Here is a 17,401-nt window from a genome sequence, read left to right on the forward strand (position 1 = left end):
GCCGCACTGTACAGAGACTGAAGAGGCAGACCTTACACAGCTATCAGTTCACCTGCGTTATTATTCAAGAGCTCACTCGTGTCATATTTAACACGACACTGAATGAATTTCAAAATAAAGTAAACAACAAATGTGAAAAAAAAGGATAAAACATGAGCATCTTTCACAAGCGTTTACCTTCTTTCACACTGAAAACAATCAGATGATTCCTGATAGAGACTTGAGAATATTAAAACACCTCTCAAACATGGGGACGATGCAGACCCTCTCTCTGTCCTCCCACATGCTAGCAGCTTCCCTACGTGGCCTCGGTCCCCGGCCGCTCTCACTCCTTCCTGCGTTTCTTGTCGTGGTAGTCGTCCTTCGAGCGGCTGCTGGTGGAGGGTCTCTTGGAGCCGCCGTGCTGTTTGGCCTCCTCCAAGAACTTGTCCAGACCGAAGGGATCTTCCTCAAACTGCACGGGCCCTTCTCGCCTCTGCGCGTGGTCGGCACCTGAGAACTCTTTGTCAGGAACGAACCTGATGGTGGGAAAGACCAACAATTATTACAGTGTTTTTCAGTGATTTAGAGGTTATCAAAACTGTGCTCCCTGACAATCTTGTGTTGAACTACTTTTTATAAGGGAAGAAATACAGGACCGAATCCAAACTATCAGGGTACTACAAGCAACATCTGTTTGTACGTCTAAGGGGATTTGCTAAAGTGAAATTTCCATTGCATTGTTTTGCACAGCGGTGTAACACCCCGCAGCCAAACAACATTCCTAGACGACAATGACAAGCTGGTGACTAAACATATGGGACAGGCTATGCTCGGCTAGTAGAGTGTGGCACTGCTGCCCCAAGGACAAAGGCTCCTGCTGGGGTGTCATGTGCGCTCCTACCCCGTGCTTCAAAATAAAGAGACAATGACCTTAAAATAATTCAGGCTTTTGTTATTTTAAGTAACTATAAAGGAAGGTTAAAACTTGTGCAATGTTTACAAACCAGAAATTATTTAAGGAGATATTCGGTCATCAAGAAAAAATAATATTTCACTTGTAACTCTTCTCTCTGAAGGAAAGCATGTTTAATTCAGCTGATGTCATGTGATCACCATTAAATCATGGCCAGTTCAGCTATTTGATTAGTGCAATTAAACGACAGCAGTTGCAAAAAGCGTTTTCTTTAATTATAAATAAGGCAAGTTTAAATTGTGACTAAACCCCCACACCACTATTTTCAACTGAAAACCTATATACATGGGTATTAAGTAATGTTGTTGAATAATTCAGTTCCCAACCTTGACATTTGAGTGTATAAAAGTATTTAAATTTTTTCAAATTGTGTTCGAAATATGCATAGCGACTGCCCTCTACAGGTTCAAACCGGCTACTGCAATTTAATTTACCTATTGGCTGATCTGGAGGCAGCAGACGTATGTAGTGCCCGCTTTTGTCACTGGATCCTACAATAAGCACGCTTCATCTGATTTAGCAAACTGCACTGTGCTCACGGCTCAAACTGATACGTCGCTGGACCGCCGTGGTCGTGTCCTACGGGAGACTCTGGAGGAGAGAAGTGCTCTTCCGCAAACGACATTCCTGTCGTAAAAGTGTCTGTGCTGCTTTTCGAGTCCTCGCTCATGGCTAAATAACCTAGCTAAACTTGCTAATCAGTATGTGCGTTTGTGATGTTCGTATGCGTGTGTGTGGCACATAGGCTGTATGGTGTTGCGGCTCATGATGACGACCCGAAGGAGTGAGTGGGCGCGTTTAATCGTACTCTTAGAAATGTGTTAGATCTGTGAGCCATTGTATTTTCAGAAACCAGCGACTGGCTCTGCATGAGTCATGCTTTCTACAGCAACAATCGAGGCAATTACCCTAATTAGAATAAAGCAAAAATGTAAACAAGAATTTTGTAATGTATATATTTAAATAGCAATAGTAGTATAGAATATATATAATATAGAATAGTAGTAATAGAAGTAGATGTATATGTTATTGAAGATTGTATCCACAGTACCTGTTGTTTTGCATGAGTGTGTCAAAGTCATCTGTATAGGCGTCCTTATCGATAGTCTTGCTGGGCCGATAGATGTTGGAGGCCATGTCTCTGCCGCTGCGGAACGGCTGGTCGTACACGTTGTAGGTGTCGTCCTCACCACCAGCAAAACCACTGTCCATACCCTGAAAAAGAGACAGAGAAAGTCGGAGTGACTGTTAAAAAACATATTAGAACATATGAAGGCAAGTTGTTCATCTTTTTAAGGGAGTTTCTGCCTGCAAATAACTAAAACACAGTCCATAGGATTCGGGCAAGAAGATTTAAGACCTGTAAACTCAATACTGAAACTGTGTCCTCCTGTTGCAGAGATAGGTATTTAGTCTTTCAAACTTTGCTATCTTTGTCCAGTCAGCATAAATCATCCAAGCCCATACTGATGCAGTGAGGAATCTCTGATACAATCTAACCTTGCTCTGATTGAAGAGTCGCTGGTCGTACTGCGCCTCGCTGGTAGAGCGAGGGTTGGGCATTCCCAGAGCCACGAGCTCGCTGATGTCTCTTTCCTGGTCTCTCTGCAGCTTCGACCTGGAACAGAGAACAGGGACTGAAGGTTAGAAAGGATTCACACACACACAATGATGACACGAGTGCTTGAGAGTCTTTCTATTAATAATATATAATAATAATACATTTGTCTGGAAAAAAATTAATGCAGCTGCACTAAAAAAAAATCCCACTTCATAAGGGAATACATTTGACTTTGTAAATTGGTATGTATGCCTTTGGGTGTTACATAAGGAAACATCCATAATTACATTTTGCCATTAAAGCTTTAGTTTATGTTAAAATGTGAGTATGTGATCAAACTGAACTCTCTTCATTGAGTTCTTGTGACTTTAACATCTTGACTGTTCTTCAGCAAAAAGTGTCTCAAAGTTAAGTGAAAGGTAATTTTAAGATAACAAGGTTTGTGCTTTCTAACAGCTGGAATTGTGATTGTAATGAGCTCTCCTCTGAATTTCAATTCCTCTGCTCCTCCAGGGACCCACAATCCCAACAAACGACAATCTGACAGTGCGCGCACACACATCACTCATCTCACATGCACACTGTGTGGATAACTGCAGACTAGGACTACTGCCTGGGAACTCTGCTGGATCCTGCTGGGTTTGTTCAGTATTACTGCCGGCCCCATGAATGATTCAGCATCTGTGTAGCTGTGTGTGCGTGTGTGTGTCTACGGAGACGAGGGTGGGTGAGTTCACATGCAGTGTGTTTTAAGTGCGTGTCCAGCACCTCTTATCAGGAGCAGCCCTGGAAATGTTCCTGTCGTGCTGTCTCTCTTTCCTTCTGTCATGGCGGATCTCGTCACGCTCCCTGGCCTCGCCGTCCTCGCCACCTGCCGCGTGAGACGGGGGGAGATGGATGGACGGAAAAGGGGGGAAGAGGGGGTGCAAAGACACAAAATAGGACATTTTTTAAAAAAGGAATAAAAACCACAAGAGAGGAAGAAGTGGGGAAACGGCACAGTGGGCGTGCAGAGTTGAAGAGAAACATGGGGATAAAGAGCGAGACAGATGGAGAGAGAAATGAGGTGACAGAGGTGAGAAAGGTGGACGTTAGGGGATGTTAAGGACAATGGGAAAAACATTGTTTAGGAATGGAGGAAATGTGAGGCAGGTGGTTGAGACGCAGAAGAAGAGGGAAGAATTAGTGAAGAAAAGCTGTCAGTACAATTGCAAGACAAAATAATCAGCAGACAGATGCTGAAATTTATGACAAATATGGAAATTCTGATTTTTAACTCTGAATCAATTTCATGTGTCTAAACGATCATTTAAAAAGTCTGCATAAAAACAGGGCACGCAACACTGATTTTTCCTCTCAAAATCTGAATGAGAATTATCAGCAGGGAGGCAGACACATTTCACAGCTTGCTGGTCCTGCGAGCGCTGGCAGCGTGAAAAATGTTGTCATCACTTCTGCCATCCATGTTCCAGATTTGGAGCTGGCAACAGCACTGACAACAAAGTCGGCTCCACTCACACAGAAACACAGCAACCATGAACAGACAAAGTAACCTTTTCATTTGGCCGACATCTTCAGGACTCACCTTTGTCTCCGTGACTTTTGATCCCAGCCCTGCGGTCTCGAGCCATCTGGGCCAGTTCCCTGAGTTTCTCCTCCTTTTTCTCCTTCTCCTTCTGGGCCATCTTCTTCTCGACCTGAGCTCTCATCTCCACTGCCTCTCTGGCCTATGGAAACATTTTAATATGTTATCTAAACGTGAATAAAAAGGCAAGAATTCTGTACCGCATATCAATCAGGAGTAATGGAGGAGTACCTTTCTATCTGCGATGTAGAGCGCCTCAGCCAGCTTGGCAAAGTTTTCATTGATGTGAACCGTTTGCAGCCCCCTGCCATCAGCAGCCAGACGTTTGTCAAGAGGAATGGTGTAACCCTGAAAGATATCAAGCACATCCAGAGAAATTAAGGAGTTGTGAAGAAAAAAGGCAGTATGGCAATGAAACCGGAATAACAAGATCTAGTGTTAATCTATTAATTCTGGTGTCCCATTACCTTTGCGTTTTTCCAGTTGGAGATGCATGGAGGAATCTTCCACTCCTGCTGCTCCTTGACTGTCATCTACAACAAAAGGAGAAACTCTGTTAAACAAAGTATCTCCTGGACAATGTGAGCAATGTCTTTTTATTTTTAAATATAATACGAAGTAAATTGTTTAGCAAACTGTACCTTTCTGCTTGGGGAATGCATAACAGGGGCAGGGGGAGAAGGAGGACCACGAGGAATCTTCTTGTTGATCCTGAAACATACAATAAAAACTATTATATCCTGTATTGTATATAATACCACTAATGATAAGTGAGAAGACAAACACTAGCTGGTTTCTACAGGAACAATTGTCAAACGATAGATACAGGAAATTATGAACTTGTAAATGTGTAAAAGTTTTCAGTCAAAAAAGATTTCATGATAAAAGCATCCTAGCTATTAAATTGAGCTAATTTTAAGCATCTAAATTTATCAAAGGGGAAATGTCTAATCATTGATAGAATTAATTATTAAGACGTGCAAAAGAGCCCTACTCCAGAAGAACTTTACAAGTAATGAATCACATCAAACCAAAACCTTCCAAATGGGTTTTAATTTTTTAATGCTTCCTTTAAATCCCCCTGCTTCTTAGAACTAAATTCTCACTTAGATTTCCTTTAGCCATTTCCTGCTGCTCAATCCAGACGGATATGATGATGACGTTAAAACTACAAATTGGGGCTCATCAGACGTCTTAAAAAAGACTCCACAAAGAAATGTAATGATGACTTTATGAATTAAAATGGCTTTTTAACTTTGTCCAAAAGAGCCCCAGTGAGTAATTAGGATGAGGAAGGTACTTACTTCCTGTATAATCCCAATCAGAACAGTCAACACAAGCTACTTTGTTAGACACATCTTTACTTACTTGAAACGTGGAGGTTCCATAGGATCTTTTTGCATTTCCACCATGCGGATCACCCTCTGTTTGGCCCCCGAGTTAAATGCCACTCCTTGCTGAGACGGGGTGTATCTAGGGGAGAGACAAAAAGAAAGAAATGTGTCAAGATCCATCCATCCTTTTCCCTTAACCCACAAATACAGAGATTATGAAGACAAATCAAATTGATAAACAGTAAATTCTTAAGGTTTTCATAACACAACTGGGCAAAATACTCACCACTACCTTTAATCCCACATGATGTCAATACAGCAGTTATCAACTTTGTCACAGATCAATATCTCTATTAGGGCTGCACGATTATGGCCAAAATTATAATCAAGTTTATTTATGAATTCTAGTTACAGTTTTTAATGTACTTTCAAATTTAAATAAACAAAGCGCTTTCAGTTCCATTGTGTGCTACGTTCTGGCTCATGCACAAATTTTGCATCACAATTATATTTACATATTTAAAAAAATTTACCCTACAAAACGCATCCAGCTGCTAAAACGCATTCCGTCTGATCGGGACCTTTGAATTTGATGCATCTTCTAGAGGCCAAATGCATTGGTAATTTCAGTGTGTCTTTAGGAGTTAGGTGGATAGGTGTAGTATAGTGGATGTTGTGCTGTACTTGACGCTGGACAAGGACGGGGTACCCGCTCCATACTGCACTTTCTGGTGTTTTTACAGGGTTTGAAATAGTTGTCTTGCTTTGCAGCGCAGACACAGGTTTCATGCACACTTTGCATTTTATTTTTTCTTACTTAACACTTGCCCTCGATTTGATATGCATTGTGTTTTCTACGGGTGGAGCACGCATTCTAAATGTCAATATAGACTGTAAATCAATTATTTAATCGTGGGTAAACCAAAATCTTGATCGGGGTTGACACTTGCTTAACTGTGCAGCCCTAATCACTATACCTTCTCCTTATGCGGTCTAACATTGTGTTGAGATAGTTAAAATGTTGACACATACCTGATGTACTGTGCAGGAGCTTGTTTGTCTGCAGCTCTTACAGGCATGGCAGCAGCAATCTTTTGAGAAACTTGCTTGTCCAGGGCCGCCCGGGTCTTCTCTGTTAGCTATGAAGAACACAAAATGTTAGCCATGTTAAGATGTAGACCGATTTTCACACTTAATTTATTCTAACTTAGTAATGCTACTTAAAGAGTGATCACATGGTTTCCCAGCTATGATCATGATTACACTGAGAAAATGCCTTGAGACTTTCACTTTGAGTGCAAGTTTAAATATTTAACTTAGTTAGAAAAATATTGTTGCTTGCATGTGGACATTTAGCAATACCAAAAACTAAATGTTCGCCTTTAACGGTATAAGAATCTTATATGAACTTTAGGAGTCAAATCCACATCCCATTAAAACTTAATCTGATGGCGACTGCTCTGTTTTTCCATAAATAACCAGTGCCTTACCTCTTTTACAGCCTCCTCATCGGGCTTCTGTAGCTCTGGAGTGTCTTCATTCAGAACTTCCTTTGGAAGAAGGTCTGTGTACTTACTGAAGACCACCTGCAACAAAACAAGATAAAGAGAAATGTTTAAAAATAACTCACATCCGGAAATGTCATGCACAATCACAATGCATAACTTTGAGAATTACAGTGTATTATAGTACACTGTTCATGTTTATACTCTTCATGAAATGTGACAAAACAAATTTGGACGATTCTTTTTGTCTCAACATATTGTTAGCATAAATTATTTTGACGCAAGATTGCAATAAAAGACCAGTGCAGGAGTTTCTCCACTATTCCTGACTTTGTAATTTCATCTCAACTTAACATTTTACAAGTAACATATTGATGCATGTATTAAGAGCATCACTGCTGAATGACAAAGCAGTTATTTGCCTGTATACCTTCTCCTTGCCCTGTCCTTGTCTGGCGATGGCGTCATACTTGATCTTTCCTTCTGCATCCACCTGTACGGCAAGGGCATTCGATGTCTTCTTCTTCCTCCCCATTTCCAGAGGAAACTGGGCCACATGGATCTCTGGGAAAGCTCCTCCATCTCCAAAGTCCTACAGGAACACAGAATTTAGGGGAAAATATTAGAAGATTAATCAGGCTTAATCACGGTAAGTCTTGCACATCTCTATGGCAGGGACTTCTTTGCACTTAGTATACATTTCAAGAGTGGGGCGATTGACAAGAAACATCAACAACCTCCATCAAACAAAATGTTATAACCCATAGCAACAGTTTTTATCGTGTTTGGGATCACTATTAAGCTAATGAGAAGATTAACTGATTTACCTCAAGTGAACGAGGCACCCAGCCTTTTCTGTGTCCGTACGGAGGGGGCTCTCTGCGGGACGAAACCAAGGCGGTGGAGTAGGACTTCTGGGCCCGGAGCCTCTCCTCTGCCTCCAGTTGGTCCTGGGACAGCTGAGTCGGCGCCGGTAAAAAGCTGAACACAAAGAATGATACATGTTTAAATCACGTTGGTTAGTATAGTACCTCATCTGCTGTAAACCCTAGCTAGCGTGAGCTAAAAGCGCAACAGAGTATGTTAGCTCACTGCTAGTGTTGTTTAAAGTGTCTGAACTTCCAGTCACCTAGCTAACAGACACAGGATTCACAACTTTACATGTCTTCTAGAAGAAAAAAAAGAAGTATAAAGCTAGCATGCAATTTGTAAACAATTAATAAACGTGTGTTTTGCCACCAAAGCTGCATGTTGCTAAGCTATTTAGCTAATACCTTATGTTTAGCATACGACACACAGGTCAGCTAGCTAGCATTAGCTCATGCCGTTAGCTACGATTAAAACAAGGAGACGAAGGCGGAAATACCTAAAACACCACTGTGAAATATCAAAAGCGATCTATAAATCGTACACCTTAATATGGAAATGAAATATTGTACAATTTAGCGAATTAAAAGCACAAAAGGCCTTGTCGTGGTACTCACCTCGTCAGAGACATTTTCCCCTTTCTTCCTTAGCAAGGAACTGAGCATGCGCAGTGCTAGAAGAGGGTTGGTTGACAAGATTTTGCGCAATTCTTTTTTTGTTAGTGTCTTTATTTTAACGATAAACGGTTCTGTTATTGTTTAGGTATCCCTTTTTAAATGTTGTTTTCTTAAAAAAAACATAAATCCCCCCCCCCCGAAATAATTTTCAACACAATGAAGGATTTATGACAATAGATGTATGACATTACAGTAGCCTATATTTTAGTGAGGTAGGCTAGAAATGAATAGAATATATGACACTGTGTTATGTAAAGCTCGCCATTACACTGGTGAAATGCTGTAATTTCCCACCCCCCAAAAATATAAACTATAATAACTATAATCAAATTCCTGATCAATTTCATTATAGCTTAAATATGTTGTTTCTTCAAAATATGTAAAGAACCAAGTAATTTAATAAGTAATATAGCAAACAGAGTGAAATCAGCAAGCAATACTTTCCATTAGTATTATTTCATAATCAAGTAATACATTTTTGGGAAGTAATGTCATATTGTTTCATCTTAAGTGATCTAGTGTTAAAATATATTTTAATTGGGTGCATATCGACAAAATAAGTGGGTGTTTCTTTTAACAGGGCAAGGACCAGGACTCTAAAGCAGTTAAATGGAAAGCGGCACTCAACCATCTTATTGTTTACACCTTTTTTCTACTGTTTCATGCCAATTTTATTCTGTTCAAAAAAGCCTATACTAAGATTTTTTTTTTTAATAAAAAAACTATACAAACATTAATTGTATCTTTGAAAAGCTTAATGACCTCAACATTTTGCCAATATGTCAGCTCAATCTTTAGTCAGTGCCTAAAGGGGCCTAAATATTAGTTTCTGACTGATTTCATACAAAAATGACTTCAAAAAGAAAGATGATTTTGATCAACAACAGTTGAACAGTATGAGCTATAATCTGCCGGACCACAAAAGTAATGGTTGTAATTCTTTAATATGTAGTAAACCTCTTACTCGCCGCAAAGAGCATTATTAGTTGTTAGCATTATGGCGATATGGTCAGATTTCAACGAGAAGATGCAGAGTCAGTAGAAAAAATATTGTACTGTCATGGTTTCTTAACACAGTTTGTATGCACTGAAAATACCTCAAATTAAATTAATAACAGACTGCCTGAATTTGAATACATCTGTGTGCAAACAGCTGAAATCTCTATTGTGCTATTGCTACATTTTTTAGGTGGACATTTTGCTTGTGTGATGGGGTCCTAGTTAATAAGGTTTGGGATGCACACAGGTAATATTTCACTACTTTTATTCAAAGCAAGAACGTAAATTTTATTTACACAGAACGTTGCACTGACACCAGTCAATATCTATTTACAGTCAAGTAAGTAAAAAATGAAATAAACGGAGAAAATCAGATAAATATGAAAAATAAAAGCAGGATCATGCAAGGACACACAGACACACTCCTGGGCTCACGTTGCAAAGTCTCATTTAGAAGTTTTATTGCTGGACTTTCTGTGTCATGGAAGCAAGCCAGAGCAGACATGTGCTCATTTAATTGTGGTGTGATTTGGAAGTTTAAAGAAAGTGCCTCAAATTCACATACACTATTTATACTGCAGCAAGTGATTTCATCTTCTAAACATTGGAAAAGAAACATAAGAGCTATTATTACATTTTTTTTCAAACCTACTGCTGCACACATGCTTGAAACTTTACTACACCTGAGATTTGAGTTTAAAGGACAATGGCTTTGCCTCATTTCTGTCTGGTTTGGATCTGCCACTTAACAGGACAGGAACAGACTGCAACGGACAATCGGGTCTGCAGAGAGGGTCATTGGAACCAACCTGCCCTCCATGCAGGACTTATACCGGTCCAGGGTCAGGAAACAGGCAGGTAACATCACTGCAGACCCATCACACCCCAGTCACAAACTGTTTGAACTTCTCCCCTCCGGCAGTTGACACAGAGCACTGTATGCCAAAACATCCAGACCATAGACTGTATAAAAAGACGGACGACATGACGGCTCCCTAAAAGTGAAACCAAAACATTTCGCGCGCCCCCTGCTGACTGGCTGCAGTATAGGTCATAAAGCCCGCCTCCTCCATGTTAACAGATGAGACATGAGTCAAACTATAAAATCAAAATACACGCCGAATAAATGTTTCTCAAACATGGTTTCTGCCATTATAATTAGTTATTTTCATGCTGATTTACGTCCAAGTGTTCATTTTTCTGACAAGTTTATTTTTAATTAGTTATTTGATGCTGTAGGGATGATTGACAGCTCTGTTGACAAATACAGCTCCTGCAGCCGATCTGTTCCTGATCAGCAGAGTAGAGGACGAACGGTGAGAGGAGACGTAACAAAAACAATCACTACAGTCATTGAAGTTCCCACATCTGTGAACGTCTGCTTCAGACCAACACAAGAAGCTGTTCTGCTGTTAAATACGCCCACGTGCGGGATCCTTGCTGTGTGTCCGGTAAGTTAAGTGTATGTTTTAGTTACAGGATGAAGTGGCTACAGCGGCTCCACTCGCCAATCTCTTCTGTGCAACTCTGGCTCCAAATGACGTCACCATCGCAAGATGGTAGCGCCTATCACGGGGGCTATTTTGGCATCAATTTGGAACAATGAGAGCACATGGAGACGCATCGTCCATCTATATATATAGTCTCTGTTGAACTCCTAAGTCAGTCAGCACGTCAGGAACAGTTCACGTACAACAACCAAATCAGCTGTACATGTGAAGGAAGAAAATCCACATGAATGTCAAAATGTGATTTATTATTTAGTCTAACTGTTAAAATTCACAATTTTTTCATCTATACGTCATCACTGCATTTAATACTGTAAATACTACTACCATCTACCTCTTGTGTCTTGCTATCGTATCCATAACAACATCAGCATCTTTGCACTCTCTATGGCACTATTGTCTTCTTTCTACAAGCATTAAACAATGTGTATAATATTGTATCCATAAGCCTGTAATAGTAGCTTTTAGTTTTAGTGCCAGTGTTTGTGTTACTATTTGTCTAACTTGTCCTTGTTCTTGTCCTTGTTTTTAGTATAATGTTAATTTGTTTGTTTGTACATCGAGTAATGGAAAACCAGTTCCAAGTCAAATTCCTTGTATGCGCCTATATACAGTTCTTCTCGGGGAAGCATAAACATTACTATTAGCTTTGCCATAGCGTACAGGAATTATGTAATGTCACCATTAAGGACCCTGCTGTTATGATGAATGCGATGAATATCTTGACTCAGACTCTCCTGTCATAATGATCAGCAGTAAAAGTGACATCCCGGGTGTGTAGGGCCAGTAACTTGTTGGTCTTCCTCCCTTGCCTTTGACTTTCTTTTCCTTCCTTCATTGTTTTTTTCAATGCTAATCCTTTCATCAGGGTGTCTGCACCATTTCCATCCTCCCCGTCACCTCTGCCTCCCCATCTTTCTTCCTTCCTCCCTGTTTCTCGGAGGAGGAGGAGGAAGCAGTCTGTCAGTCCCTCAGCAGAGACGCAGCGTATTAATGTGACACAGGGTAAAAGGACACGTCAAAGGAGATCAATCACCGCGCTGTGGCACGGGACACGAAAGCTTTTAATAAACCCAATCATCAGGGTGCTTCACTCTTCCGCCGTGCCTGGCATTTGGCATTGAGGAGCTTTATACCGTTCTGTCTGCCCGTCCCTGGACTCGCTGCAGGATGACTGATGGAGAGGGCATCGTTTCAACACTCGACTAGAATCACCCTCCAGGGAGTTTGTAAGCAGTGCTTTAGAGTTCTTGAGTGCTATCTTGAGGAAGGTGGGCGATGTTTCACTTAATTCTTGAGAGAGAATTTAAACAAAAGTTCTGAAATAATTTTTCGGACATCAGTTTAATTGATTAACTGATTGAATTTCTGAATAGGACCTCTGTGAAAAAGGGCCTTTGAGATAAATCAAAGACAAGGGCTAGGGCTAATTATTTTTTGACTAAGATGTAGCATTTAATAAAATGCGCTCATTAGCTTAAGGTCGGCTCATGTCTAGGAGGAAAACTTTTCTGATCATGAGGCCAGACTAACAATAGGCGGGGTGTCCTCGTGCTGGTGGCAGAGGGCTCTAATGTGAGCTGACATGGAGGCGGCAGAGCTGCAGGCTCTGTTAATGCCCCCAGCATTAAAAGTATGAGGGACCAAGGAAGGCAACAACCTTATCGTCATCACCGAGAGTCATTGTAAGACCCAGAGGAGCCAGGGCAAGGAGAGGCCAAACAGAGGACACAAGATGACCAGATACGTAAGCAGTCATCATTCACCCTCTAAGCTAATTGTAAACAGGCCTACGTCACTCCAAGGGAGCTAGCTAATGGTAATTCTGCAAGTAATAAGCTTGTGGATGTAAGTCTTTCTAAGATCGTAATAATAGCTAGCTAGTTTCACACACTTATATAATTAATCTATAGGTGCCTATTATATAAGCATTCACTTAGGACTGTATAGGTGTTGGTTTACCAGTAGTGAATTACCCGGGTCTACTGCAGAGTCATTCGACCCGGGTCTGAATGCCTGATTGTAACCTTTACATCTGTAGTGCTGTCCAACAGAAAGCAATCAGCTAAGCTATGTAAACAGGAAGTCACTGTAGCATCACAAGCTCTTGCTAACCTACAAGGCTATCGTGCTAAACTAGCTAATGTTGATATCAGGACAACAGTATATTTTGAGTTACTCTGCAAAATTTGTGTGACATTAAGTTAAAAAAAATACTTTTAAAGAGTTTTTTAATCAAATTTCTGACAACCATATTATCTTATTATCTTTCTCCGCACTCTAAACAAGTCACATATTAAGCTAGCACTAGCTCTGTCAGTTAGCGACAGTCACAGAGTATTAAGGAACAATAATCTCTACTGAATGATTAGTTTGTGCAGTGCCTTTTTATTTATTGATGTATAAATCTGTACTTTGTAAACATATATGTTATAATTTGTCTCCTTCACACAGAACATACACAGCTATTCAAGAGACTTCTATGAGGCCTGTAACAGTAAAGGTGTTTTTATTTACTATTTCTTAGGGGACCAGCAGTGCTGCACAAAAGCCCTGGATTTTTTACTCCCATATTCTCCAGACTGTTAGGGGACTCTAATGTCAAACCTCAGCCTATAGCTTTGCATGCATGTCACGTGCAGCAGATTATAGCCCCTCAGCCCCCCTATATCATAGCATGTGTTTGCTTTCTTCGTGTAAATCCCGTGTTACATGAAGTAACAAATGGACTTACACCAGAACATAGGTAAAAGGAAGTGCTGTGTTTGCGCCTTTTAAAGAGGTATGGGGCTTCAGGAGCTGAATTATCATGGCAATTCCCAGACACAGTAGTGCAGTACAAGAGAGGAAGAACTATTTTTCATGTCTGCAGCTGTGTGACATTATATGTGATTGCCCTTTCCACTTTAAATTACACACAGTTAAGTGAGCAAAAAACTGTGTTCTTCAATGCAAAACCATCTTCACGCCAGGTTGTACCTCTGAGGATTTGACAACCAGCTGCAGCTGCTTCAACTGTCTTGTTTGACCACGCAGACATCAACGCAGATCCCTATGGACCTCTGATAAGTGTCGACATCTATCTACACCTGTGAACTGAAGGTCTTGCACTCTCCTTTTGATAAAACCCTCACTGTGGTGGGTGGAACATGTTTGGTATCCCCTCCCAGTAGAGAGGGCTGATAGCATCAAGACACTCACGCTACATTCAACCAATAAAGTCGCTGTATAGCATCAGAGATTACGTGACAAAGAAAGGGGTCCAGAGAGAGAAAATCCATAAGGATCTTTGTATCGCACCAATGCAGGGCCGTCATGCAGTACAATACCAGTGGGATTTGTATGCTAGGCATGAGATGAATGGTGTTGAAAATGGGAACGTTAATAATAATAATAATACATTTTATTTATATAGCACTGCTTGGTTGAGTGGCGGAGAGAGGAGGTTTGTGGGAGGGAGCATGGCATTGGAGCATGTCTGTGAGGTATGAAGGGGCCTGGTTATGGAGGGCTTTGTGGGTGAGAAGAAGGACTTTGAACTGGACGCGCCAGTGGAGCTTCTGGAGGACAGGGGTGATGTGTTCACGGGAGCGGGAGTGAGTGAGGAGGCGGGCAGCAGAGTTCTGGATGTATTGGAGTTTATTGAGGACTTTGGAGGATGAACCACATAGGATGTTGTTGCAGTACTGGATGTGATAAACTGAGTTTCGGCAGCAGAGAAAGAGAGTGGTGAACAGAGACGAGCAATGTTTTTGAGATGGAAAAAGGCAGTCCTGGTGATTTGATTGGCGTGTTGTTCAAAGCTGAGGTTGCTGTCAAAATGACTCCAAGGTTGTGGCTGTGTGGTGATGGGGACAGAGTGGAATTGTCGATGGTTAGGCAGAAGTCGTGGGTGGTTTTAGTGAGGGATTTGGGGCCGATGATTATTATGTCAGATTTTTCACAGTTGAGTTGGAGGAAGTTTGCTTGTATGCATGTTTTAATTTAAGTGAGGCATTTGGTCAGCGTGGAGCGAGTTGCTATGGTGATGGATTTGGTGCGGTTAGTACAGGTTGTATTGTAAGGACAGACCTGTATGGTTAAATATCTTCTTCCAATGCAGTGCAATACATTCATACTTTCTTTTATCATTTTTAAGTAGCATTTTACATTCCCTGCCCACCTCAGACAATGTTTCCCACTTAAAGCAGTTAAAAGGTAAACACAGACACACAGGGAGCTCTTGTAAACTCATCAGTTGCTCGAGCGGTGGGAATCAAAAGAAAGTTTCTCCTCCTCTCCCCGGCTTTTGTAGCGGGAGTTTGTTCCCAAAACTGAGCTCCTCCCTGTCGGAAGTGATTCATGTCACAATTATAACCAGGTAAATACTGGGAGGAGAACAGGAAGACGCAGAAAAAGAAAAAAGGAAAGCCTCGTGGCTGCACAGGGGGAGTGAATGAAAAATGAAAACAACTCAAAGTGGGTCACAAGACTCCCAGTTCCCAGTCTGGTGACACACATGCACGCGTGCACACATATTCACGTGCATGTGTCATACACAAGCACACACACATGCAGAGACACTTGAAAGGTTGTTTACCGCGTGTTTGACAAAGTGAGGCAATGCTATCGTGGCACTGTGCTTATTCATTGTTGGACCGCAGCCCTCCACCTGATACAACAATCTCACAAAGCTGCCTAACTATGTGTCACCTTAGATTACAGATGGCAGGAAGAGGGTCATAGATTAGTTTAAGTCCGTTCACTCCTCACCTGTCAGATGTGGTTACACAGTGAATGCTGTTGCTGTTCCCCTCTGCAGCTGTTTTGATGAAGGGAATCAGTTTGAATTACATGGATGTGTGTTCCTCTATATTGGGCAAAACATCATTTGTAAATCCAGGAGACAGGTATGGAGAGCTTCTGTGTGTGCTGGCAGGATGTTCCTCCCTTTTCACAATCTATCTTTTCAGTACTTTCTTTAAATGTCTTGGTTACACTCACAAACTGTTTGTAATAGGTTCATAGTATCTGGTTTCAACTGTGAAGTCAATGCAGAAGTGCCTCAAACCTGTATTCTTTCTAATGGCCAGCAGGGGGCGACTCCACTGGTTGCAAAAATAAGTCCAATTGCATGAAACCTAATGGGAATATTTGCTTACTTCTGAGTTGATTTATTTCATCAGTTAAATTTTTACTAATGCATTCACGCTGTCATTATATGCACCTGCCAGGTCATCTAGCAGGTCCTTACTGCATACTTAGATAAGATCAATCAGTGGCTGCAAGACAATCATCTTGTTTTGAATCTGAGAAAATCTGATATATGATAGTATGGACTCACGCTCTGTATTGGAGCTATGTTATATTCGAACGGCAACTTCTTTTCAGATTTTTTTTATAACACACCTGTTTTAATTTTACTAAGCCTTAAATTATTGGGGCCGGATCACTTGATTGACAGGAGGATCCTGCTGGCTGTCTGCTAGACGTCAACACAGACACACAGACACAGAGCTAAACTTCACCTGTTTTTGTTGTTGGAGCCTTTTGGGGATTTTTTCATTCAAAGTTTGGACAAATAATCCGTCTCTGTGGGATTTATGGAACTTTACGGCCGTGCAAAAAGTCTGAGCTCCAGCTTTTCGGTGAGTTAAATGCTAATGTTATTGTATTTAAATATTTTTAGCACTAAATAGCAGGTATACTGTGCTTGCTTTAGCTGCTTGTTAGCCTACTATTGGTATACAGGAGTCAGGAGTTGTTGGCTTTTCCCTGGAGAAATTACAGCGGAACGTGGTGATGAGAAGTTACTTTACTTTTCCCGTTACGCGTCGGCTCGCTGCTCTCTCACCGGGTAAGCGAGCAGCGAGTCCACTACTCCTTTAGTGTGATAACTAAACACCTGCAGTCAGTCACTGCACAAACAGAATCTCCTCCTGGCATAGTCAAACTAGCTCATTCATTATTTACACAGTCTATGGCTAATAAGCCTAGCTTCATAGCCGTAGCTGGCTGATTCATGCGGCCCGCTTATAGTCCTCAGCCACAGGCTTCAGCTCGTTCGTGCCCGGCCTCTTTGCCTGCCTCAGGATTAGCCGGCTCTGGCATTTCAAATATGGGGACCCCCAGCGCCGGCGCAATTCAGGGCTTCAAAACGCATCTTCAGAAACCAATGGGTGACGTCACTGAGGCTACGTCCATTATTTATACAGTCTGTGTATAAATGGCTTCGTCCCTATCAAACAAACTAAGTTAAAGACAAATATAATTGAAAAGGTCGAATTTGAGACCAAAAAGCGACATAATGCTTGCTGAGTCCACATCTTTTATACAGCTAATGGTTACACTGCTGTTTTAATTGAGCATATGATGTTGAACAATCCAAGGACTGTGAAAACGAGGGAGGAGATAACAAGATGGGAACAAAT

The 17,401-nt window shown here is 41.2% G+C and overlaps 1 protein-coding gene across 1 annotated transcript; it reads right to left on the reverse strand.

The window, feature by feature from the left end:
• Nucleotides 1-231: 231 nt before the first annotated feature.
• On the reverse strand, nt 232-8,463 carry snw1 (SNW domain containing 1). The gene is made up of 14 exons (XM_069655781.1): nt 8,425-8,463; nt 7,768-7,921; nt 7,371-7,532; nt 6,926-7,021; nt 6,468-6,574; nt 5,470-5,574; nt 4,743-4,812; nt 4,569-4,634; nt 4,333-4,449; nt 4,102-4,243; nt 3,285-3,387; nt 2,456-2,573; nt 2,007-2,170; nt 232-518 (listed from the first exon to the last, which is right to left on the reverse strand). Exons 1-14 carry the CDS (start codon nt 8,436-8,438, stop codon nt 326-328), a joined length of 1,611 nt encoding a protein of 536 aa, XP_069511882.1. The 5' UTR covers nt 8,439-8,463; the 3' UTR covers nt 232-325.
• Between the last annotated feature and the right edge of the window lie 8,938 nt (nt 8,464-17,401).

The sequence above is a fragment of the Semicossyphus pulcher genome, unplaced genomic scaffold (assembly GCF_022749685.1).
Source record: "Semicossyphus pulcher isolate SPU_LCO1_2020_fin unplaced genomic scaffold, fSemPul1.0.p SCAF_11, whole genome shotgun sequence".
Classification (NCBI taxonomy): domain Eukaryota; kingdom Metazoa; phylum Chordata; class Actinopteri; order Labriformes; family Labridae; genus Semicossyphus; species Semicossyphus pulcher.